Source organism: Sus scrofa, chromosome 13 (assembly GCF_000003025.6).
Source record: "Sus scrofa isolate TJ Tabasco breed Duroc chromosome 13, Sscrofa11.1, whole genome shotgun sequence".
NCBI lineage: Eukaryota > Metazoa > Chordata > Mammalia > Artiodactyla > Suidae > Sus > Sus scrofa.
Window position 1 is genome coordinate 21,062,829 of NC_010455.5, and position 26,940 is coordinate 21,089,768.

At 40.4% G+C, this 26,940-nt stretch overlaps 1 protein-coding gene across 1 annotated transcript in view; it reads left to right on the plus strand.

The window, feature by feature from the left end:
- Positions 1–25,596, plus strand: part of ARPP21 (cAMP regulated phosphoprotein 21) — a 133,011-nt gene extending 107,415 nt beyond the window's left edge. The window contains 2 exon segments of the mRNA XM_005669338.3: positions 23,551–23,699; positions 24,818–25,596. Coding sequence (XP_005669395.2) covers positions 23,551–23,699; positions 24,818–25,075 — 407 coding nt within the window. The 3' untranslated portion in view covers positions 25,076–25,596.

Below are 26,940 nucleotides of genomic sequence, written 5' to 3' on the forward strand. Positions count from 1 at the left end.
CAGCCTCTGGGTAGGGGTCTGATCCTACTCCTTGAACAAAAGCCCAAGCCTTCCAATTATTAACATCATTGTTTAAGGCAGCATAAGCTCCTCCATCCTATGAAGTTGACTCAGGATGCACCCCCATGACTTTGATTTTCCTGTTACATCCATTCTCTTAGGTGGCTTCTGGCTCCACCAGCTGCCACCTTACCTTTCTGATGGCTAAACCAGGCAGCATACCAGCTCCAGGCTCATCCTCTGCTAGACATTCATGCTTCCGTGTGTGTGTGGAGGTGGGTAAGGGATGGAGAGGATCAGATGATGGGGGTGGATGTGGGACTCACTTTCTTGGCTGCTTTAAGTAAGTACAACTTTGCCTCTCTCCTTCTTGGTTCTTCTTGGTCCCAGGCCATCAACCCATTCCCTTCTCTCTTTTAATCTGGAAAGGAGCTAATTTCCTGGCCCCCAGAATGCATTCATTTGGCAAATTCTGCTCCCAACAGTTTAAGTGGAAGGGAGAACTCTCATTTTTGGAAGATTTGCTCATTTTCACAAAATATAGGACAATGCCTAATACCTAGATTTTAATGACTCCTTCTCTAGAAAAACATTTATGGGACTATCACTGTTTTATAAATACCAATGTAAAAAAGAAAAACGACTAATAGTTGGTATTTGTAATGTCATTTATTTTAATAGCAGCATATCTCTTTGGAAGAAAAGAGCTATAAGATAAAAAAAATAGCTTGCCATCATGGATGATTGTTTGGAAATTTAATTGGCAGCATTTCTATATAAAATCCCATTCACAAATTTGCTTTTTACTAAAAATTCCATTTTAGCATGTTGAGTTCTACATTTTTTCAAGTGCTTAATTGAGCGTGACTCACTCTCATTAATTTCTCTTTTTCATTGAAGGGCCACCTGCATCTTTTTCTAAATTATTGCAGTATTACAGTATTATTACTATAATTATTTTATCATTAAATGCTTGCAATTTATTATCATATTGTCATTGTGTTCCTTAAATCCTGGCATGATATTTTTCAATATCCTTAAGTTCAGTGTACAGGCATAGTTTACTAAATAATTAGGAATATTATGGAAATGAGAAAGGACTAGAATAAAGGAATTTCTCCTTGGGGGTATCAGCTTGTGTTAAGTCTAGGTGGAAGGTAAAGGGAAATGCTTATTGAGAATCCATAAAGAAATTATGCATTCTCTCTCCCTCCCCCTCTCTAATCCTATATGACTGTATCTTTGTCTTGAGAAAGTAAAAATTAGCTCAAGCTAAGAAAGTAAAACTCTGCACAGCCATTGATCAGGCTGGAATAAGTGACACAGAGAAGAGCAGGGTCAGTGTTAACCAGATATGCATCTCCTAAGGACACTGAGCTTTGAGTCACAGTAACCCCTGCATTTGAGTGACTACTGCCCTCTTACTCACTGAGAAATCTTGTCTTCTTAAGTGATGGACTGTGTGAATTTATATCAGCAAAAAATAAAACTCTCCGCTCCCACCTGGAAGACCTAAGTCACTGTAACATAGAGAAACAGCGTTATGGTACAACCCACATACAGGGGTTCAGGTAGATGCTCCTGGACACAACATTCCACATCTTTTTGAACTCTGTGGTTAAAACAAGGGAGATAGGATCCTGGGTCCACTGGTCCAGACAAGGATGGTAACTCCTTGACCCAGCCCTGCTCTAAACCTATTAAAACTGCTTCACTTAAATGCTACCTAACCTCCCTCTGATACGTATATTTACATCTCTCCTTTGTTGGTAGGACACCCCGTAGCACCTCTGCTGTGTGGCCGCAATTTGTCAGATTACAGCTTTTTTCTGGGTAGTTTTAGGCTGATTGTGCTAGGACCATCTCTATCCATCCATCTGGACCCCTTTGCTGATCACTTGGGACAACCTTTCTTTGCTACCTGCCTTGAAAATATACCTTCCTGGAGCCAAAGCCATCCTACCTTGCCAAGAAACAGAAGAGGCAGTTGATGTGGAAACAGCATGGGAGCAGAGGCATTGCTTAGAAAAGTATGTGGTAATTTGGCCTGAAAGCTCACAAAAGTTTACCCCTAACTACAGAAATAAAAAGTGTACAACACTGCAGGAGTGTGGGGGTGTAGAAACCATTAAGAAGAGGTTTCACAATCCCTGTGACTCGCTACTTGAGTTTGCCATGTTGTCACAGTTCATGGAACCCATTGCATCCGTGCAAATATAAAGGCACCTAGAAAGCTTCTCAACCATAGCATCTATGGACTGCAAAATACTCATCTGAAATGTACATCTTTTTGGTTGTCTCTGAGATTAAAACCAAACTTGTTTTATATGATGTTCCTTTTCCTAGCATAGCCCCAAATTAGGCTTCTAAATTCTCTAAAAGAAGAATCATCTTTAGTCTTTTAGATGTCTAAAGTTACTCCTTTTACTCATTTCTTTTTTTTTTTTTTTTTTTTTTTTGGCTTTTTAGGGCTGCACCCATGGAATATGGAGATTCCCAGGCTAGGCGTCAAATCAGAGCTACAGCTGCCGGCCTACACCACAGCCACAGCAATGCCAGATCTGAGCCAAGTCTGCAATCCACACCACAGATTATGGCAACAGATTACAGATCCTCAACCCACTGAGCGAGGCCAGGGAACAAACCCACATCCTCATGGATACCAGTTGGATTCGTTTCTGCTGAGGCACAATGGGAAATCCCCTTTTATTCATTTCTTTTCACCAGCTTGGCCTAGGAAAGAGTGTGGCTTAGTTTTACCAAGTCATTTCTTTAAGGGGGTATATTAATGTTAGTAAGATCAGTAAAGTGGCCCAGTGTTCTGAGGCTTGGGAGCCATGCTTAAGCTGCCTTTCCTATTGGAATAGTAGCTTTTCACCTACTTGTAAATAGAGCATTAGGAAATAGCATGTGGTTCTTTCTGCCACAAATAGCATTTACTGTTTGTGGTGAAACAGTTCCTGCCACAGTTGTAGAAGACTCTTGAAGAATGGCCCCACCAACACCCAGCCTTCAGAAGTGCACACGTATTTGATTACACGTTTTCACAGGTGGGCAGTGGCTTTGTCAACTTCCCTTGACACCATAATGGCAGAGTATTATTTTTGAGCTTGCTAGATACCATGCGGAAGAATTAAACCTAAAAGGTTAAACTTATAAACAGTAGCCTGCTGACTGTCTTCCTATGCCATGATTCTTTATGTACTGATAGGCAGTTTGTGTTTTGTATGTGATTTCTGTGACAATAGAGAGGTGATGTGGAATTATGTTGGTCAGTGAAGTGTTGTTTGGTGTGGCAAATAGAATTAATTAATTGTCAATAGAGACCCAGGAGAACAAGGAGAATGTCTATCAGTATTGGAAAAACATGAAGGTCATAAATGGCTAGAGGAATTGTCCAGCCCTGTCATCCTTCATTTAAGAGACTGGAGGTACAGTGAGTTCTGTGCTCTGCCCAGAGCCACAGTGTTTGTCTCTGTGACCGGAGACCCCATTGGGAAAGCATTCTTTTCTCTTACTTCTGTTGGAAACTGCCTCTTCCTTGGAACTAGAGTCACACGTAGCCAGATGGGAGGGCAGAAGAGGTGAGGACAAGAGGGATTCCCAGCAGGACTTGCACTCAGTCTCCTCACCCATAGGCAACTCAGTGTCCATTGCCTGCTTTACTTGTTGACTTCTGGGTTCCACTCTTGAGAAACAAGATGTCTGGGTGGAATGTTACATAACATTGTCGTCACGCTTTTTATCTATCGGAGTTTGTTCAATGATAACAATACATTACACATATGCTGTGTGCAGGAATTGTAACTGCATGAAGAGTCTGGGGTGAGTGAAGCGGGAACCATGTAGCAAAGATAAATGACACAGAAGCAGTCTCTTAAGGGACTTGAGTCAAGAGGAAGAAAAGTGACTCTTGAAATCATTGTATTGTTATATACATTAGCAACTATTTGTAAAGGCCTTTTGGACTATATTCAGATGAAGAAGATTTTTTTTTGGCTGGGGTTGTTTACTTTCTCCTAAAAGATATTGATAGAGATTGACTTTAACAGACTGACCTTAACAGACTCTGTGAAAACCCAATGCATGTGAAAAATTTTTTAAAAAATTTAAACCAAACCTAATATCAGATTTGGCTCAGGTTCAGTATTCTCTTTTTAAGTAGCAAATGTAGCTGTTCTTTGAAGCCATTAAAGTTCTAATTTTGGTTGCAGTTGGTTATTGCACCCCGTCAGAAATATAATGAATTTGGCAAGTTTAATGTGAAGCATCTGGGGGCATCTGTTCAAGTATCCAATGTCAATATCAGCTATTCTTGGAAGTGAGATAAAAAAAAAAAAGAATATTAAAATGGAAAACATCTTCCAGAGCTTCAGAAATTTGCAACAGAAGAAATATTTACTAAACTGTCCTCCAAAAAAGCCTGTCTAAATTTTAGAATGTTAGAAGAGACCTTAAATAGATTCAGTTTAGCCCAGGACCCTCACTTAATCACAGTCATGTTTATGGTGAGGAAACCAAGGCCAAGGATGATTAAGTTACTTGCTGAGAACCAGACAACTGAGTACAGGTCGTGAGCTGAAGTTCAGGTTGCCATACAATTGGTCATTGATTGGCACAGCCAACCTTGTCTCGGAAATCAGGAGGTTTTCTGCATCCAGACATGAGGCCCTGGCCTCCTGGGTGGCCCCCACAGCCTCAGTCTCTCTATCACATGTCAGTCCTGCCTTTCTCAAAGCCAGCCTGTTTTCTTTCCAGTCCAATGAATTTACCTCTGCAAGATATAATCCTCCTCTCTTTTTATTCTACTTTATTTCAGGCAGTCATCTGTGTGGTGATCATGGATTTCTTAGTCGCAGATAAATTAAAGGGCTTCAGATGCCTGAGAACAGCTGCACAGGCTTCGCCTGGGTTAATGTGTTGATGTCAGCCTCTTAGGGCAGGGTGCAAGCTGGAGCCTGGCTCAGCTGTTCTTCTAGAACAGGGCTTCTGTAACAGAGCCTCACATTAGATTACAATTATTTTTGCCTATAGCAGGCTGTTCTTCATAGATATTTTACTTTCTATGGAAGTGAGATAAAAAGGATTTTATATTTCAAAAGATGGTTTTCTTAGCCTAAGCATTGAGTTTCTTATTATTCAGGGGACTCAAAACTGTCCTGAAAAATGAGTGGAAAGTATATCATCTTGAAGATTAAGCATGTTATTAGAGTGTGATGCCTTCTGGGCAAACCCTGAGGGTGGTATACTCTTGGCAACAAGTGAATTTCACTTTCTTAAGTTATAAATAAAAGCAACGTGAGTGTTTTCTCTCTATATGCCAGACAGCATGTTTACTGTTGATTACTGTGTAATCCTCACCCCAATCCTATGAGATTGATAGCATCAATTGTATCACCTCCCAAATTTTATAGATGATGGAGACAGAGGTATGGCAACAAGTTACCACCCTGGGAGACACAAGGAGTCTGTCCCCGAAGGCTGGGTCTTCACTGTAATATATACTGCCTCTTATGACCAGATGTCTTTGCCTGCAAAATAAAATAGCAATCATCTTTGCTTTCTCCCACAGAAATGTTTTTACTGGTCTTAGGATGAGATGTTTGCATCCCCTGAGATGTGGTTAGGTTCATGGTCATGGTATTAGATATCAAATAGTGGTTCCTTCACACCTAGGTAAAGCAGTTGTAATACACCTATTTTTAAACTGCTCAACTATGTCCTTCATCATGATCTTGTTAATAATGCCAGGCCGCTTAGGAGTTATCAGTCATGAAATTTCATCATAGGAGCTTTCCAGGGACCCTCACCTGCTGAAACACCAACTTTCCTTAATTAAAATTTTATTCTCAAAAGAAACAGCTCTGTTTTTTAGTCAGTTAATAATGAAACTAATTATCATGCGTGGCTTCAGCTTTGGCCTCATCTATTTAAGTGTGGGCATTTTTAGCCTTGTGTTCCCTGGCAGTGTTATGAAAGCAGCATCCGCCAAGTTGTTACTGGGACATTCTGCCCACTCTGTGTTAATCACAGTTTTGTAAGATAGTGTCTGTGTCCTGCCTTGGCTGGTAGACAGTTCTGTTGATGGGAAGGTCCAGAAACCCAACGGCCCAGGAGGGTGTTTTTATTTTAATGTAGCTGAGATAAGATGGAGAATGCCCCCCCCAAAATATGCTTACCAATTTAATAGCAGATTAGAAAGGATGTCCCAAATGACAAGCAATTTTTTTAAAGACATGGCTGGAAATGCTACTAAAGGAGAAACATCTTCAATGATGTACTGTATACTTTGGGATGTCCGTAAGACAATTCCCTCCTATATTCAATTCACAAAGACCTCTCAAAGGAGCACCCTGCTTCTTTTAGCAGCCTCTCTCTCTCCCTCCCTCTCTCTCTCTCTCCCCCCGAGAGAGATCATAGATGCCTGAACTTGTCTAAGTGACATTAAATTGCTCTTCATCAATGCAAATTTATTCCTTCTGAATTCCTCAAGCCCCCCCCCCAGTTCTTTTTAATATTTAGGATCTTGCTGGAAAAGTGTATTGAGAAGTTAACTCATTTTAATCGTGTTATATCTGAATGATAAAGAGTGAGAACTGCTCATCTCTCCCCGGAGATCAGGAGTTTTAAATTCTGGATTTCATGATTGGGTTTCTGGAGTTCCTGAAACCAGAGAAATTTTGTGCAAAATTTTTTTGTGTGTGTGCCCCAGTAATATTGACTAGGAAACAGGTTCAAGACTTCCATTAATTTTTCAGTGTAATCTGTACTCCTTTCAGTGTAATCTGTACTCCTCCGTACCTGCTCAATGTCAGTGCCCTTGATCAATAAACTTCCTAGGGGCACCTATTTTTTTGTCGCCTCCCTTTCAAAGGTTAGTGAGGAAATGAAGCAGCAGTTCCTACGCTGTGGACATTAGGTCTTCTGGGAATCCCTGCTGTTCAAAACAGTAAATATGTTCATTTGAAGAAGATTAATACATCAAATTATCATAAGCCTCCTCCACCATCCCCCCAAAAAAGGAATTCAGCAGATGAGGCCTGAGTAGGACTGAGATTAGAGGAGAGAGCTGCCATGACTCTGTCATTCTTTCTGGCACTATTTTGGACCTAGTTATCTGCCAAACCGATTTAAATAGTTTCAATTTGAAGCCATACATTATTTAATTGATATGCATAAAGGAACACTGGTTAAAGGCAAGAAGACAACAGCAAATGTTGCAATGAAAGTTATGAGGAGCACAGAGTGACATTTCTCTAAATTTGCATCAGTAAAAATCTTCATTCAATTCCTGAAAAAAGTATATTGATGTATACATAGACATATATGCATATGCATACACATGCAAACACATGTGTGTATATATGTGTGTCTGTGTGTTTGTATGTGTACATGCCTATATATGATAACTGAAAAATTTCTCATCTGAACCCATACTCATTTGAGAATGAAAAGTAAGACTGTTAATAATTACACTAGAGTAATTGGCATTAATAGACACTTGTGGTCACCCTATATATAAATGCAACATTTGCCTCCATTATTTACAAAAAAACAACTGTGTTAGAAGTTGTTGAATTAAATTTTAATCTTAATTTTGTGCCCCTTTGTACAGTATATATTAAATAAAAAACGATGATTAGAAATAAATGAATACATACATACATTCCAAAGTTTGAGAGGAAAATAATGACATTTATATCCAATTTATTTTTTCTGTAGGAAAAGTCTATCTATAATATACAGTGTGTTTTTTCATGGATTTTTTTTGTGCAGTGAGCAGCCAGAATCCTTTTGTCTCATGTCATCAGTTAGAAACAAAACAAAAAATCATAAAAATCAGCTAGTTGATTTTTAATACATTAAGTGTAACATTTCCAAACATCAAATAAAAAAGCATTTTTAGTCTATTTTGGTACTTCAACATGCCTTTAACCTAAATGCCCATTTTATTATTTATTTGGTTCCTAAGTTCAACATTTTGAAAGGTATTTAATCACAGATCATGATTTCTTTTCTCACATAGTTAAATAGAAAGCAGATGAAACACCACGTATCATTTGTTACATGGGAAGAAGTAAAATTGATCCAGATATATCATGAGTATGATTAAATGTTACAAATGAAAGAATACTATAATATAATCAATAATATATTCATTGAAAATAATACTATTTTCATAAGAATCACTTGCTTAATCTTCTTGCATAAAAATAGTACAGAATGTTTAGGTTAGAAATAATCATATAATGGAAGATTCTTTGTCCCTTTGCAGGGATTTCAGGAGTCCTAGGTGCTGGGAAGCATAGTAATAGTCTAAGGAGTTTGGAGATGGGCCCCAAGTGAGAGCATCTGCCAGGGGAAGCAGAAGAGGGGGTCACCGCTTTGTATCTTAGCTGATATGAGAGGGCTCCAGGCAGTAAGTAAGTCACCAGAAAAAGATGGAAGGGCACCTACATGAACCCAGGATCCCCTCAACCCCCTTTTGCTCGAGACATGATTTAGATGAAGAGGAGCTCTCCTTTTCCTCAGTCCTTTGATAGGGAAGAAAATGTAGTCCCTGGCTGGTGCAGCATAGCTTTGATTAGGAGACAAGAGAGAGAGAAACTGGATCTATTCTTATATAAGAACAGAAGGAGCCTCACGTTTCTCTGAGTCCTTGGTGATAAACATGGAGCAGAGCTTCTAAACAAAAGAGGCAATACCCTGGCTGTCTTAAAGTTACAACCTAGAAATCAGTGTTCTGCCAGTTCTTGGAATCTGGACCCACCTGTCGTTCCAAAGGATGCCAGCCTGGATGTATACTCCACACACATGATTAGCTTGCCTCTTCCACTCCCTGCTATACTGAGTGCTTTGCCTCCCTTCAAGTTCAGAGCTGCTTCTGCTCCTTTTCGCTACTAGAGAGTACACTTTCCACGTAAACCAAGCGCAAAAAGGCACAAGCATTTCAGCGCCCATGGTCATATCAATGTGCATTGCACTTAATGACTGTGTCTTGGCTCATAGGAAATTTGGGGTATTGAAGTGTGAACACTGTCTGCTAGATGGAACGGTTCCAGCAAGTTTTTTGGCATTTGGGGTCCTTCCTGGTACTGTCAACACCCAGTTTGTTCTGAACGTATGGTACAGTTCTGCAGGGAGTGAAAATACTTGCATTAACATGGCATCATTTGGTGGAAACATGCCAACCATCATGTAGTAAGTGCCATGGGCTGAAAACATGTGAGTTGTATTACTGAGTATCTACTTGACCTTCATAATAGCCCTGGGAAGTTGGGAATTAGTCGCACCCAGTTAATAGGCAAGCAAAAGAAACCTCAAAGACAGTAGATAATTTCCCAGTCACGGAGACAGTGGGCGGATGAGTTAGCCATCGGCTTCTTGTCTGTCCCATTATGGAGCCTGTGATTTTTCTTTTAGAAATCATGAAGTCCTTGGATTTAACCCTATGGGACACTAATTTGAAGTCTCATGTAGGTATTCTTTTATACTATCTCATCTTGCTGATAATTCCTTTAAATATCTGAAATAATTGTGGCTAAATACATGAAACTGGAGACTAATATCCAGCAGAGCATTTTCTGAGACAAATATTCTTGTGGAATGCAAGAATTAGTTAGGGTTATTGTAGAAATAAACTCAACCTTCCTTTTTTCTTTTTCATTTTCTCATGAAATATCATTTGCCCATTTTATCCATTTGATCTCAGCCATCTGGTTCTGCAGCCAGTGAAGGAAAATGTCAAATTCAACAAAATGAGTAGTGCTGCCTGAGTTGAATCATAATTTTTTTCTTTGCCCTACAGGATTTTTAAACATCACTTAATAGTGCTTCCTAAGTTATTATCAATTCCCTACAAACATTGCCATTTCCTCAAACTGGGAAGGCAAGCATTAGGGCAAAGAGTCAAATATTCTGCCCTAATATCCAATGACATATAAATTTGAGAGTTAACATTTACTTAATTGCTGAAGCAGTCATGCTAAGTGCATAGTCTGACACATTATCAGGTATTTAAAAAGATAATTTCTGAGGGGAAAAACATCTATAAAACCAAGAGACAGTACTCCGCTAAAATCATTATCCATCTCTCTTTTTTAAAATTTTCATTTGACCAGGTTGGCACAGTAGCTCAGGGAATACTGCTTGACCCAGAAGTGTATTCCTTGTCCTTTTTGTTATTTGGCGGGGGGCGGGGGGGGCAGGTGCGGAGCGTGTCTGTAGCATGCCTAAGTTTCTGGGCCATGGAGCAAATGCACGCCATAGCAGTGACACCAAATCCTTAACCCACTGAGCTACCAGGGAACTCCTTGTCCTTTTTGAAGGGAAGGGTGTGCTGGTCATCTGGTTTGCCCCTCCTCTCATCACATAGCCTTTCTCCATCCTTCTCTTCTAACCCCACAGACGGGACCACTCAGCTTCCTTTGTCCTGTGGCTGCAAGGTGGGTTTTGCTAATGGAAGGCATCAGGAAGGCATCACAGGGCAGAGGAAGAGAGATCAGGTCCCTTCAGCCCACCCTTCCTCCTTTGAGATGCAGCTGGTTCTCAGATGGCCCCTTAGGCTCCTACTGGCTTCTGGCTCCACTGGCTCCTCCCCTAAGAGCTTCAGGCTGAGGGGAGAAAACTGTTCTTCCTGTTGTTGTTAGGCTCTGGGTGCCTCCCTCTCCTGTCCAGTCCCTTAACTTGTCTCCTCATTTAGCAATGCTCTCTTTATTAATAACACCTCTTCAGATGAGTCACTGGAGTGGAATTTTCTTACCTGCCAGGATGCGGAGCTGGGGGTGGGGGCAGTTAGAAGTGCATAGAATACCCCTGACTTATTCTGGTACTTCTGGGTTGTGTGGCCCTAATCTATTGGATTCCTTCTGCGTCATTGTCATCTGCTATAAAAATAAGTCATAATACCACCCACTTCTGAAGTGCTTGATCTAGTGAGGCACGGGCATTAAAGGTTACTGTGAGTATGGATGATGAAAGGGGAAAGCTTTCTTCTCCTGGTTTGAGTTAATACAAGCGTGGTCTCCACTAACCCAGTATATGGCCTCCTGGGAATGTTGTCTGTTGGTAAATAACTGCTACTATCTATATCTAAACACTGGGATATGGTCAGGCTGACAGTTTCAAAAGAAATGGATTGATTTTGGATTTTGCAACCTTGATAAATTCTTTGAACCTCCAAACTTTTATTTTCTTTGTCCCCAAAGTCCTACTGTGGGTTATCTTAGAAAAGTCTGCTGGTAGCTAATGGAAACAAACTTGGAGAGCTCCAGTTCACATACATGAGATAGATTCTCCAAACTCTTAGTAATGACATGACAGCAGCAACAGAGCCGGCACATAGGTGACTAGGAAACAATGATATGCCTTGCAATCCAGACTGTCATATTGGACTATGAAGGAGGTACTATGGCTTGTATGCTGGCAAAGTGACTAACAGGAAAATAGGATTTAGTCCCGAGTTTATGAGAAACTTTGTGTGTGATCCTGTGCAGGTGGCTTCTTAGCCCTTTCAACTGCAGTTTCCTCACCCAGAGCCTGTGGGACCAGGAGATGGCCATATCCATTGTCAACAGCCAGCCTTAAAGACTGCGGGAGTGAAGTAGGGGATATGGAAGGTGGAAAAGAGATTTAGAAAAGCCAGGGATTCCAGCAGTATGCTCTCTGAGGGAGGGTGAGTGAGGTCCAGGTTTCTTGCTTTTGTTGTTGTTGTTGTTGTTGTTGTTGTTAGGCCAAATCAAGACAGATACACACCCGCTGTAGAGCACTGGGAACTATATCTAGTCACTTATGATAGAGCACGATGTGAGCATAATGTGAGAAAAAGAAAGTATATATGCATGTGTGACCAGGTCATTTTGCTGTATAGTAGAAATTGACAGAACACTGTAAACCAACTATAATGGAAAAAATAAAAATTATTTTAAAAAAGATGCACAGTCAGGGGAAGCATAAGCATGGGTTAGCAAACACAATTGTGTCCAACAGACACGATGCTACAGAAATCTGGTTTGATTCCCCAGATGCCTCACCAGGTGCTAAGAGATAGGTCTGAGAATGCCCAACATTGTTTCAGATGCATTTTCCTGCCCTCCTCCACTCCCTTTTTCAGCTCCTTCCCATGTTTCCTCCTCCTTCCCGTTTTCAGACCTATCTGTGCACCTATCTCAGCAGTAGCAGGCAGAAGTGAAACATTGTTTCTTCATTCTTTTCCTTCAGGCTTTGTTTGTTGGCTTATTTTCTATGATGTGGCACTGTAAGATTCATCTAGGGTGAATGAGGTGTGGGCATTTTTTTATCAACATCATTGATAAATGTTCTTGAGGCACTAAGGGTAGAATATGGGGCCAGGCCCAGATGTATAAGATATGCTTATTTTTCCAAAGGATTACTAGCTGGGAACAGACCTAAATAAATAATGAAATTTAATTCAAGTTCATACAAGGTAGAAGGTGCAGAGAGCAGGGGAAGGACAGTCACAGTCATGGTCCTTGTGAGGTGCTCAGTCCCTGGAATGTGTCTTACAAAAGGACCTTGGTCCAACCTAACATCCCTTGAGAACAGGATGGTCCCCCTTCTACAGATAAGGAAAATAAAGTCAGAGATGAGAGATGGCCCTCCACAGGGTGTGATGTGCTAGGTCCCATCCCCCACTCTATGAGGGGAAAAGTAAGTGGGTTAAATATAGGAATTCAGTGCAGAAGTATTTATGGAAAGCCAATGTCCAGCAGCAGTTCTCAAAGCGTGGTTCCCAAACCAGCATCAGCATCCCCTGGGAACTTGTCAGGAAGGCACATTCTCAGTGCCCCCCCCCCAAAAAAAACCTACTGAATCAGAACCTCTGGGGGTTGGAGACCAGCAATCTGTGTTTTCAGTTGGTCACTTGAACCAAATTCTTCCAAGACAGAAAAATGTTGAGAACCATTGACCAGAGGAAAGAGTTCCAGCTGGTCGGGGAAGCAGGCGCTCAGAGGTGGAGACAAGATGATGAGGAAGGACTGAGTGGCAAACCTTGAGAATCCAAAGGTCTGAGAAGGCAGCATGCAAACCTCGCTGGGAAGGGTGGGCCTGGTTAGCACATTCTCAGCATAGCCTGCTGTCCTGCCAAGGACAGATGTTGAGGCCTCAGCTGGTTCTTTTAGACCCAGTGTGTTTGCAGCATCTCATTACATTGAAGACAGGAGGCAGGAAAGGTTATGGCTCTCTTAAAATGCTCATGTTCTATTTGAATGTTTATAAAGCATTTAACCATGCTGAAATATATTGCTCTTACTGGCATTGAGTGGAAGGGAGAAGTTAACAAGTGAATGCTCTGAATCATTTCTCTTCCTACCCTGCAGCAGGCCATTAAGACAATGAAACTGCTTTGTCATGGTGGAGATAGCCTGCCCTACAGGGGTGGTCAAAAAGAAAGAGTCTTCACCTTAGACCATTTGTCCTTCAATTTCACTTTAATTTTTATGAAATAGAATTTAAGTGTGGACCATGTCCTCTGATTCCAGCTGAAAAGATAAGCACATCGGCATTCATGTAGACAAGCCTGTAGATTGTCATCTCAACCCAGATAAAAGTAACACTTTTAAGTAACAGTTCTTCACATGGTGAGATTAAAGATTGTTTTTATTACTGTTAACAGGGAGCACAGGTTGATCATGTAGATGATCAGAAACTATCTCTTTACTGTTGCTTAGAGTTGTGACATCATCTGGTGCCCAGCAGCTTAATTTGGGGCCATCTGTTGGAATAGTGATGAAGAGACAGAATAACAAGGGACTCAGAAGTTCTTTGAACTCTGATGAGAACTCACAGATGTTTATCCCCAGGTTTTCTCCTTGGAAAGCAGTAGTTATGGATAGAATACATACATTTATTGTGAGTTCAGTTGTGAGGTTTGAGTTTTTTTTTTTTTCTCCTTTTGATCTATACATTATATAATTTAGAATCAATCATGCTTGGGTTGTAGTAAAATCTAAGCCAGTTGATCTTTAAACTTTTCTGGCATTTTGAAATTTAGCACTGACTGATGATATCTACCTGGACCTCAAGGAAAAATCAGAAGAAACAAAATTCTGAAACCTCTAATGTTTGGCATTTTGCATATATGTATGTTCAAAGGATTTGTGTCCACAGTGTAACAGAGAACATCATGCTGGTGCTTGTTTCAGTTTCTTCTGGCCTGTGGTCATCCCAGCGTACAGCCCATTGTGTACCCCAGGTACATCTTTTGGACAGTCCAGTGCTCATCTGGTATACAGTGCACACATCTGGGGCACATCTGGCACACATCTAGTACACAGTGGTCCATCGCAGGGCTAATCCCTGTGGCCAGTCCAGTGTACATCTGGTGTACATCCCAGTGTATATATAGTGTACCTCCAGTGTATATCTGGTGTGTAGTCGTGTACGATGCACATCCCAGTGAACATACAACCCTTTGTACAGTGTACATCTGGTGTACCTCCAGTGTTCAGTACACAAATCCAGTGTACAGTGTACATCCAGTGTAACCCCCCAGTGTATATCCAGTGTACATCTAGTGTACATCCCAGTGTACAGTCCTTTGTATAGTGTAAATCCTAGTGTACGGTGTACAGTTTAGTGTACAGTGTACACGTGTGTATCTGGTCTACAGTACAGTGTATATCAAGGTACACAGTACAGTGTACATTAAAGTCTACATCTGGTGTACAGTCCAGTGTATATATGGTCCTTTTTACAGTGTACATCTGGTGTACATCCCAGTGTACTGTCTACAACAGTGTATATCTGAGTGTATATCCAGTGTACAGTCCAGTGTACAATGTACATCTGGTGTGCATCCCAGTGTACATCTGGTGTACAGTCCAGTGCTCATCAGTCCTTTGTACAGTTTACATCCAGTATACATCCCATGGACAGTGTACATGCCAGTGTATATCCAGTGTACGTCCAGTGTACAGTGTACATCTGGTGTACATCCCATGTACAATATATATGCCAGTGTACATGCCAGTGTACATACAGTCCTTTGTACAGTCTACATCTGGAGTTCAGCCCAGTGTATAATCCAGTGTACATCCCAGTGTCTCAGTGCTTGTCTTCTTCACATACATAAAATCCTATGCCTCTCATAGTCAAAAGAAATGTCAACAAATGATAAATAGGTTTGAAGAAGGAAGGATAAAAGGAACAAAATTTAAATGAACTGAAAATTGATTCTTGACCTAGAGAACCCAGGTCAGTGGTGTCCCAGAGCTCTCTTGCTCTGGCCCACAAGAGCACATTCAGAACATTAGAAATTTTGCCAGCTAAATCTTAAGCCATTTTCAGTTTAAAATTGGCCATGGTGAGAATAGTTACACCAGGGAAATCAGCAAGAACTACAAATCAGGGCTTTTGTGGATCCGAGGGTTCATTTTCCAGTGAACAACTGACATTCATGATAATGGTTCAGTTAGTTAATCCAAGCTCATGTCCATCTGACATGTGACATCACTGAAACTACTAGATGCCAGTTTCTGACAGTTCCCTTGCTGTGCATCTCCCTGGTGTGTCCCATCTCTCTAATCTACCATCTCTGCCTTAGTTCCTGTCTTTACTGTTTCTACTGGATTATTACTGTTACCTCCCAGCAGACTCTACCACTGGAACAATATTATTGTTAAATCTACCACTAGAATAAAGTTTATGTGAGAATCTTACCAGTCTAGAATTGAAAAAAAAATAGTTATCTTTGACTATTGGGAAAAACATGTATAACATCAATATAAACAGCACACTTAAGTAGGTGTTTTGTGGTAATTTTTTTCTATTTTGGTGTAGGTTTCTATAGGATGAATCTATGACCATAGAACTTACTTTCAAAATAGTTGGCCAGGATTAGGATACAGCCTGTAGCTATGTGACAGTAACAGTAATGTGTTCACCATGTCATTGACTTTTGACCTCATGATCGTTCTGTTCTAGCCAGCTGACCAAAAGCAATTCATCAATGAAAATGTCCACCAGAGAGAATGCTACTGTGGGAAATTATTAGAGCCATCTCTGTCTTGACTTTGCCCCAAGCTTAGTCTGAGAAAAGAACTCCTCCAAGCTGCTGGAGCAACAATTTGCTGCCACCCAGCCTGGTGTCAATGTGTTCATAATTTAACACTGGTAGAGGTGCAGAAATGCAAGAATGCCACGTTTTCTTCTAAGCCGCCCGGCCTCATTAAGAAAGTACAACGTTTGTGAGTCTTTCATGCAGTTTTTCTCCCTCTGGGTTGTGGAAGCGCTCTGGCTGTCAGCACAGCACTCTGGGCCAGGAAAGTTCAGAGAATTACTTCAATAATATGACAGCCTCTTCCATTTAAAATGGAATTCAGTGCCAGCTTCCCTCAGAGGCATTCATTGAAATTCTGTGCATGAGCCATTCCTGTAGTCATTTAACAATGTCTCTCATGTTTGCCCTGATAAAGAAAGAAAGAGAGAGAGTAAAGAAAAGAAAGAGAAGGAGAGGGAGAGAAGGAGAGAGAAAGAAAGAAAAGCAGCTTTGTAGTTGCGATACCGTGGATCAGGGTGCTGTAACTGCAGTGAAAAGGGCCCTCAGCTTGCAGTAATAAGATGATGCCTGTGATGTGGACTGCCACTAGACAATGACCCACATGTGGACATTCTCAGGAGATGGTAAAGATGGTTTTAGGAATTACTCTCTGTGCTGTCTGAAGGCTCATGAGCAAGTAGGAGAAAAACAACTACTTCAGGAAGCATCATTCCACTTAACGGCTTGTCGCAGCTCTCCTCAAGTCCATCAGGATGGACAGACTTCCCTGGGATGCGTGCTGCATCCCCTCCGTTCTCTGGCAGCCTCTCCCTGCTCAGTCTGCCTCTTGTTCCTACGGAATTAAAACCACTGACTAACAAATGGTGAGGGAGAGGAGGATGGATGCAGAGACAGCCAGTAAATAACGTGAAGGCAGACATTTACACAAAGATGAAAAGATGTTGATAATGGGCTTCAACAGCACCCCCCCAAAAAAGGGCCATTTTTTGTACTCCTCTATTTTAATTTTTTGGACTGCTTTATGCTGTTTTACTTCATGTATAAGAACAAAAGAGTATCTAATTATGATGTCCAGGCTAGATATTTCTATCCTGTATCTTTGTTTTTAGACATATTTGAAGATAAATTCTTCCAATCCAGTCTATGCAGCTTTCTTATTTTAAAAATCCTAGGTAGCATTTTAGTTTACATAAATCGGGAGACTGACAGAGGCAAGATGCTTCAAAAGATACACAGCTTGCTTTTCAAAGTTGACCACACTTGGAGTTCCCTGGTGGTTCAGTGGGTTAAGGACCTGGCATTATCACTGCTATGACATAGGTTCTGGCTCAGGAACTTACGCATGCTGTAAAATGTTGACCCCACTTAACCTAAGCTGTCGCACTTGGGAGTCATCTTGGGATTTGGAGTAGAACAGCATCTGTAAGGGCCAGTGATATCAGATGCCCTCCTTAGTGTCTGAGGACCCCCTGGTTCCTGGAGGCCTCAATGTCAGTGGAACTGTTGAGGACGTCTTCCATGCTCCATGATGGTGGGTAGGGGGCACCCTTTACCTTGAATCCGCCTCTCTTTCAGGAAACCATAGAGTTTCCATAATATCATAGGAAATATCCATTCTCCTCACTCAAGGCTACCTTGGGCACCAAGGTGCTGTAGGTAGATGAAGCTAAAAAGGACCCCTGAATTACAGACAGTTCCTTTGGAATGAAGTAAAACCAGGGAACAAATCCAGTGTTCACAGAATCAGAAACGTTATGATAGCGGTCTGTAAATTCCCAAGGTACAGCCACCTCCAGGTGCCCTAGGGGAGTCTTAATTTTTTCCAAGCTGATAGTCTGGGTTGTTTTGCAAAGTTTCTGTATATCTTCTTTCTCTAACCTACTTTTATCTTTCAAATACTATCAGTACGATTTTTGTTTCCAAAGGCCAGGTGACTTTTCCTGAGGGCAGCCAGTTGCCTGGAACATTAAAATAACAGAACTGATATTAAATTTAATGTGCAAATAAGATATTGTTGTCTTATATTTTCAGAGCATTTTGAGAAAACAATCCAGAGTAAATATACAGAGTCCTCAATGATGGTGAGGAGAGCCATTATTTAAAATGGTCCTAGTAATTGAAAACTATAGTATCTGCTGATTAGAAACTAATGAGGTAAATGAACGGACTAGAATCCATTTGACTCACTTCACCCCACATTCAACCTGACTTTCTTGGTGTCCCATTATCTGAGTAAAAAAAAACCTTTAAAACATTCCTGAGTTGTCTGAGTTGATTTTGACAGGGCAATTATGCTTTACCTTTGATTTTCTTTCTTTCTTTGCTACTAGCAAGATGTTCAACAGACTGTGGATGCTAACCCTTGTCTTCTTACTTAATTGTTTTAACCATTAAGGAAACAATTAATGTGATGAATAGCCATTGAGTACCTGCCACACCAAGAGGATTACGTGGAGGTATGAGACTTAGGAGAATGTATAACAAATAGTACTACAATTTAGGCAGTAAAAGCAGGGGATGCCCAAGTCAGAAAACTGTAATGTAAATTCAGGCTTTCCCTCCTGCTAGCTGGCTGACCTCAACAGATGTCTGAATCTAAATCACTATTGTCTCTTTTATAAAAGGAGTGTAATAACACTGCCTGCCTCCCAGGATTTTTGTGACAATAAAGTAAGAATGCTTAATTTACTGTTTGGATCAGAGTAAGTGATCAACAAATAGAGCTAGTTAGCTCAGTTATAATGGAAAATCTTTAAGATGAAAGTGTAGAGAAACTGATAGGAAACCAAGAAACAACCAGGCACATATTAGAAGGTGGTACAATGTGTGAACTATAAAACTTCAGCAAAGGACAACTAGTCCTGGATAAGCATTTTTTGCTTTCATATTCTTCACCAGCCATGCGACAGCTAAACTCCTTCTCAAAACCAGGTACAAAAAAACAACAGAATTTGAATTCAGAATCAAGTATCTGCTTCCTTAGAAACCTGTAGAAATACGTGTATGCTGGTTCATCTAAGTTAAGTGATATTTTATATTAAGCAGATTATTAAGTTTAATAATTAAAAAAGACATTATACCATGTTAAGAGTACTTAATAAACACAACAGGAAAATTACACTGCTTGGGTGGGTTTGGGGAGGTGATGAGAACTATCTAGCTTCCCAGTTATTTTGCTCTGTAGATATTTGCCCTCTTAACTATGCCCCTTTCTCAGCATCAACTTTTATAACAACAGCCAAGGAAACAAAATCCTGAAAATACATGTTACAGCTTTGCCATTTCATTCATTTCTAAAATGATTATTACATTATTATTCTGTAATAATGTATTCAAAAGAGTTAAAATAATGTCAGTCACAGTCCTGCAATTTATAACTCCTAATCAGTTTACATTTGATTTTTCAGAAGTGTTCTACATCAAGAAATGTTTCTGTGACAGAATATTAATGCATTACCCTCAAACTACAAATAGTATTTGGTAACTGCTATATTTCAGTAGAAACAATATTAAATTTTCAGATTTGTAAGAGCCAGGGTTTTTTTTAATTTTATAACTCCTCAATCTTAGTAGAGTGTACTCTTTTATTTGCTAGGAGGCATTTGTCCATTCCTAACCTTTTTACCTTTAGAAAATAAAAGATGCATGTGACTTGAAAACTGAACTAACCTTGACTGAAAAAGGAATAATAAAAATAGCTAATGTCTTTATGATCTCCATAGCAAGCCTACAGGGCAGATACTGTAGCTGTTGCTGTTTTGTAAGATGCATTCTATCTTGTTAATCCTCAATAAATATGAAAAACTGATCATCTCACAGCTAAGAATTGACAAACTGGAAAACATTTCTCATGTGAATAGATGAGATAAGCAAGTTGCCACCAGCACTGCCATCTCTGCCTTCGGCTGTGCTGTGTCCCAGGCAGACCCTGTTAGTTCATTCTTAGGTCACTGCTATCACATTTCTATCTGTCTATTTCTGGATGGGAGGTCAGATTCACACTCCAGACAGCCTCCTGTCTCAAAGACCATTCTGCCACCTACCTTCTGCAACATCATTTAAAGAAATGGGTACCTTCAATTAAACCATCCCAGGTGTAAATTTCTTGCCTGGAGAGCAAACTGAGAAATGAATGGCATTCATGAATATAAGTTTGGCTTTCCTTACACCTAAGTTTTCATTTTGAAATTGTACAGCCTTATTCACTCCTCCCATAAATCTTGATTTATTGGAAGTGTGTTTACTGTAGGAACCCCACTGCAGAGCTGGTAGGCCACTTCTATGCACAGAATATTAATGAATTACCCTCAAACTACAAATAGTATTTGGTATTAAAGTTCACAAGTGAGCAGGCAGAGGAGGCCTGGGGAGGGAGACACTGCAATGGTCCTGCATCTGTGCACTCAGCAAAGATGAACTGCACCCTCACAGGTCCCACACTTTTACTGGGATGAGGCTGCCCGACCTCCTCACTCCTTTTCTCTCCTTAACTGTTACTTGAGAGTTGCTTTCTCTTCCTACGGAGACATTCTGTTTTCTGTATCCTATCAGCTCTGTTATCATCAGACTTTTTCCCCTCACCCCAATTTTGGTTTAGAGCTGCTATAATAAATGAATCTTTTATAGGCCACCTCAATTTATTTTTGAACAGACTCTGTAAAACAGAGTCATTTCAAAGCTGACTCTGTGAAAGGATGTTAGGATTCAATAAGCAAATACATCATCTTTAGATGCAAGGTCACTGCACCTCACCTGTCCTCCTCCCTCCCCTCTTTTCCTCTCTTTTTGTTTACATAGTAGCTGTGTGCATTCAGGGCCATTGAGACCCAGCTGGGCTTTTAGCATAAGACCAAATATAAGTCAGATTCTTAAAAGACATTTCTCTCATTTTCAACCTGTACTTTGAATCATCAGCTAGAGGTACGGTTCCATTATATTCACCATGACATGGACTTGGGAATGCATTCACCTTATCTGCTCTTTGTTCTAGAACTAGGAAATGGTAAGCAAGGCTGTTGGTCATGAATTTTCTATAGTTCTACCAAGTTATTTTCTTACATATGTCACAATTCTTGCTTCAGTGAATTTGATGCAGCTAGGAACAACGTCATAATAACAGTAAAATAGCAACTGGTTTTTTTCAGGGCCAATGAGTATATGAATGAGTGGTAGATCTAGATGATAGGAAATCATATAAAACAGTTTTTTGCAATTAATCCTATAAGAAATTTCTCCCTGCAATAGGAAGCATTCTGAGAGGTAGAGAGGACCATGATATGGCCTTAAGTCACAGTTCTTGTTCTCAAGTCTGCTGATTTTTTCATATTGTACAAACCCTCTTTGATGGTGTAATTAATATCAAATAGACCCTCAGAGCATATGAAAGGAGGCTTGACTGTGTGCCATGGATGCAGGGTAACTGGAGAGATGGTGGCTGTTACCCTTAATTAGATTCTTAATATGTGGTGTCTTTATAAGAATTGAAAATAACTTAGCCCACTATGAAAATGGAATAGGGGTAGTAATGTGAATATAAAATCAAATAATAAAAAATAAAATGGGATAGAGGAGTACCCTGGTGACCTAGTGGGTTAAGGACCTGGTATTATCACTGCTGTGGCACAGGGTTGATCCCTAGGCAGGGAACTTCCACATGCCATGGGTGCAGCCAAAAAAAAGGCAGGGGGACACATAAGAAGGTCAAAGGATAACTTTCCAGATTACACACCTGTCCCATTACCAAGGCCGGCACAGTCTAGGCCTCCCAACTTGGCTTATCCCCTCATTTGGTCTCTTAGGTGTTCCAAACTGACCAGACCTTGTTTCCATCTCATCTGATGAAATAAGCTGTCTCCTATTTGCAAGACATGTTTCCACAATATTTCTAAGAGGAGTGAAAATACATTTTTGCATAGCAGAGGACAGCAAAGTATATATATTATTTTTACCTTTCCTCAATTAAAACTTTCACATACACTCAAAATTTTTTATTTATAAACAACACACATTGATTAGGAATTTTTTACCCTTTCAGTTTTTAAAATCTGGTTGTAAAACAGTGTTTACGCTAAGAAAATCTAGGATTTTAAAGATTCTCTCAGTGATTTGTATGAAAACAGCAGTTCCACTGACTCCAAAGCACTCAGTGTAGTTAATAGTATGAACTCTGGAAGCACCTTACTTTCCAGGATGAAGCAAATCTGTTTCATTTCTCTATCACCAAGTCATTTTTACCTAAGTCATATCTTTCTTCTCAATATTTGTACGGACAGTTCATAGCCTTCCTTTAAGAATGCATTTTAAATTACATCCTATATTAGGGATTAGAATAGTTAAGTAAATTCTAGTCCATTTAAAAAGAAAAAGAAATCCAACCAGCTGAACCATCCAGAAGGTCACAAACAGATACATTCTTTTTTTTAATTATTTTTTTCTTTTTTGGCTGCCCTGCAGCATATGGACTTCCTGGCCAGGGAATCAGATCCAAGCCACAGCTGGCTTGGATCCCTAACCCACTGTACCAGGCGGGATAGAACCCGTATCCCAGTGCTAAGACGCCATCAATCGCATCGCACCACAGCAGGAATTCCCAGATACATACTTATTTATTTTTGTCTTTCATCTTTTTAGGGCCATACCCACGGCACATGGAGGTTCCTGGGCTAGGGGTCCAATCGGAGCTGTAGCTGCCGGCCTACACTACAGCCACAGCAATGCGGGATCTGAGCTGCGTCTGTGACCTACACCACAGCTCATGGCAACACCAGATCCTTAACCCACTGGGCGAGGCCAGGGGTCAAACCCACAACCTCCTGGATGTTAGTCGAGTTTGTTAACTGCTGAGCCACTATGGGAACTCCCCAGACACATACTTTAAATGCCGAATTGTATACTATCTATGACATGTGCATGGTCACTTCTGGGAGTGTTTTGCCAGAACATTCTCTTGGGAGCTAGTGATTGAAACAGAATAAAAGCCATGACACACATTTCACTGGCTGTAGCCTTTTGTGTAAGGCAATGAACATTGAATCATATAAAGAATCATTTTGTTCACTGGGGAAAATAGAACGCATCCCAAGTTAACAGGCTGTTTGGTGATCTCTATATGAAGTGAAGTAGTGCAGAAAAGAGAGAGGGTAAGAGAATGAATCAGCTGAATTAGCATAGAACTTGATAATCTATGACTTCTCCAAATATCATCGAAACCAAAGCAAAAGACAAACCTGAAAAGGCTAATTTGAAGCAGTCACCCAGTGCCAGTAGAGGTTGCCATCTTTGTGTCCTAAAGAATTTATCAATGTCAAAACTACTCACTGGACCACTCTTAAGGATGGAAAGATCAGTGAGCTGGGGGGAGTCATACCCTTATCCACTCTAAGAAGCAAAACAGGCATTATTAGGAAATAAACATTCCTGACTGGGAGATTGAAATGTCTGAAGGTTGCCTTGTGAAGAAGTGTTCTTAACCCTACAGTATCATCTTTGTTCTTGGCACAACTAGTTCAAAAAGTTATTTCTCTTCACAGGTTACCAGCCGGTCTTGTCTGGTCAACAGGGGTTCCAAAGCCTCATGGGGGTGCAGCAGCCACCTCAGAGTCAGGGTGTGATGAGCAGCCAACAGGGAACTCCAGTGCAAAGCGTCATGGTCTCCTACCCAACCATGTCTAATTATCAGGTGCATATCAGTAATTTGGAAAATCGTGGTTTATGAAGTGGAACGTGCCAAAGTACAGACTTGTGGGTTTGTCCCCAGATCAGGTGGTTGGCTGGGTGGTAGGTGCTAGGCATAGCCATTGTTGATGACTGATTTTGAGTTGAGATCATAATAGACAAGTAGAAAATGGGAAATGTATGTTTCTATAACTACCATGCCTTTTGAATGTCCTGTTCATTTAAACTGTCAATTCATGGGAAAAAAATTCTTTAAAGTTCTATTCATGCAGACCTTTGGGCATTCTATTGAAATCGTACTTATTAGGAGAAAGTCCTCATGACAAATTTTCATTTGTTTTTGTGCACACCCAAAGAAACTTCATTTCACCACAAATCTAACTTAGATTTTTAAATGATATCTCAGAATAATTTAAAGGGCATTTATTGGACATTTTCCAGACTAGAACCACACTGAGTATTTTAAAAATGACATGCCTGCTTCTGGAAGGTATATTCTGAAGTATGCTGGGAGGGGGAGTGGAGGGTTAGTGAAATACATTAGTCGTTAACATTTAGCTGCACCAGGTGCTCTTCGCCCTGGAGAACCTATCCTCGTCCTTCTGCCCTGATTCACACTTGCATTGGGTTCTACCTCCATCTCCATATTAGATGTTCCGTAAAGCTGCAGGTTGAGAGTGAGGTAGGTTCCTGGGACAAAAGCCCCTACTATCAGTGGCTCCAGACTACATTCTTTGCCTAAAACCAACACAGGAGCATGGCTTTCCAAAGCTGAGGGAAATCTAGAGTGGGAGGCCAGATGGCACTCCCTGGAGGGCCATGAAGAAGGGAAGGAAGGAGGCTCAGAACTAACCCCTTCTGAGCATTCACATGTCCCAAGCACTGTACAGCATCTGCCCCATCCTTCCAGGGGTACTTCAAAGTAGGTGTCATTGTGCAAATGGAATCAGAGAGGTTAAGTGACTTGTCCAATGTGAAACAGCTAATAAAAGGTAGAGCTGAAATGGGTGACCTCTTAGGTCAGACCCAAAAGCTTGGATGTTTCTGGTGTCACCACTGTAGCTCACTGGATACCCGAAAATAACCTCTTCATGCAGGGCTCTGTCTTGTGTCTCCCCACAGGTGCCGATGACCCAGGGTTCTCAAGGACTCCCTCAGCAGTCATACCAACAGCCAATCATGCTACCTAACCAGGCAGGCCAAGGGTCCCTCCCAGCCACTGGAATGCCTGTGTACTGTAACGTCACACCGCCTACCCCTCAAAACAACCTTAGGCTGATTGGCCCTCACTGCCCTTCCAGCACTGTCCCTGTGATGTCGGCCAGCTGTAGGACCAACTGTGCCAATATGAGCAATGCCGGGTGGCAGGTCAAGTTCTGAGCGCTCTGCCTGTGGTACATTTCTCCAGATATTACTCATGGCCTTTAAGGGAAGAGCAAGGTGGGAAGATTCACTGAGGACTTAGGTATTCACTCAACACCCAAATGACTGCTGCTGGTATTCTGTAAAAAAACAAAGACTAATCCACACATTAGCTGGTTAATGGTGCATATTTGTCATGTCTGCTAGGTATGCCTTTATAGCTTAGCTAGTGACATGAATTCATCAAGGTAAGATTTTCTCCTACCACTGAATACCACTGTGTAGATGATAATATCCCTAATTTGGATTATTAGTTTTGTACTTTGTGTTGAGTTTGTGATGCTAAAAGTATTTAAAAATTATATACTGAAATCACATTGTACCAAAGCTGTAATGGTAAAGAAAAGAATTGATGAATGGAAGGAATAATTTATATAACTATAGAGTTTTCTTTTTTTAATGGATATATACTGTATTGTAGTGTTTAATCAAAATAAAACTATTTGACCTTATGGAGGAAGGTCATGTTTTTACCACTAGTTTGCTTCACTCTCTGTTCCAATATGTTCTGGCTTATGTGTCATTGTTATTCCCCTTTTAGCACTATTCAAGAATAATGCACAGAAAAGAGGTTCCAGGTATTTGTAGATGAACTGGCATCACATTGGTAGGCAAACACTTAACCAAATGTAGTTTCTTATCGTAATACTACAGGGGTCTTGGAAATAAAGTGACATCCATCTCTCCATTCACTGACTCCACATTTTTTAAATATATGCCTTGCTTTTACTTTTAGGCCCATACTTCACCAACTAGAAAAATCTGATTGTCTTTGGTGACTGCAGCCCTATACCAAACCCTGTTCCATCTCCATTCAAGTCCCATCATATACCTGGAAAACAAGGTTATCTTTGTTTAGTGGGAAATTAAAAGGGACACAGTCTAATTTCACCCATTATATCAAATCATACAATATAAAGTACCCCTAGTACTGACAGCGAGTTGTAACTCAAAGGTACTAATGTTTGTTGGAATAATTTAAAACAAGGCAAAATATAGCCAGAATTTGGTTACAAAACTCAGAACTTTCACACACACACACAAAACATTTAAAAGGAGACTGTTCCTATCTAATCCCAAAATGTTTAACTCCCTATAATTCTGCACGTAAGACTGCTTTACGACCACCTTTGAAAAATAACATTAGAACTCTGAATATCACCTTTGGCCCTTCCAGGAGGTATTTAACAGGGGAATAAAACCCCACAGCTTTCACTTTGCTATGACAGTACAATGACCAACAGTTTTGTGTTTTACACTCTCCACCTAAAAACCATTATTACAATTTGCAAATTATATCTGGATAACCCCTATTGTTTTTTATATTATCACATTCTCTATATTAGATTTTTCCATGTTCATGTTGTTGGAAACAGAATTAAGTAGCTAGTCAAAAACGTTACCTACCAGATTACTGTCCCTTAATTTTACACTATCATTTTCTTTTTCCCTTAACAGGGAATTTTATACATACTCTCATTAGCTTCATTCTTTGTGAAGTCTGTCCCATTTCCCCAAATCTCAGTCTACTGATTTCTTCATCATAAGTAAGCCCTAACTACGAAAAATGTTCTAAAAAGTGGATGTTGCCTTTTTTTAATTGAGCCATTAAGCTAATAGGCTGGGTAGCTATTAAACCAAGAGTTACTCTGAGAAGAAGCAATGTGTTTGCCTAGTTAATATCTCACCTTAATAGAAAGAGGGGGCTGAACAATACAGGTTCATTTTTGAAATATATTCTGTATGCAGCCCTCTGATCTTGGCAGCAATCCCAAATTCAAGGATCCAAATATGAGTCTGAATATTTATTTTCTTTTCACATA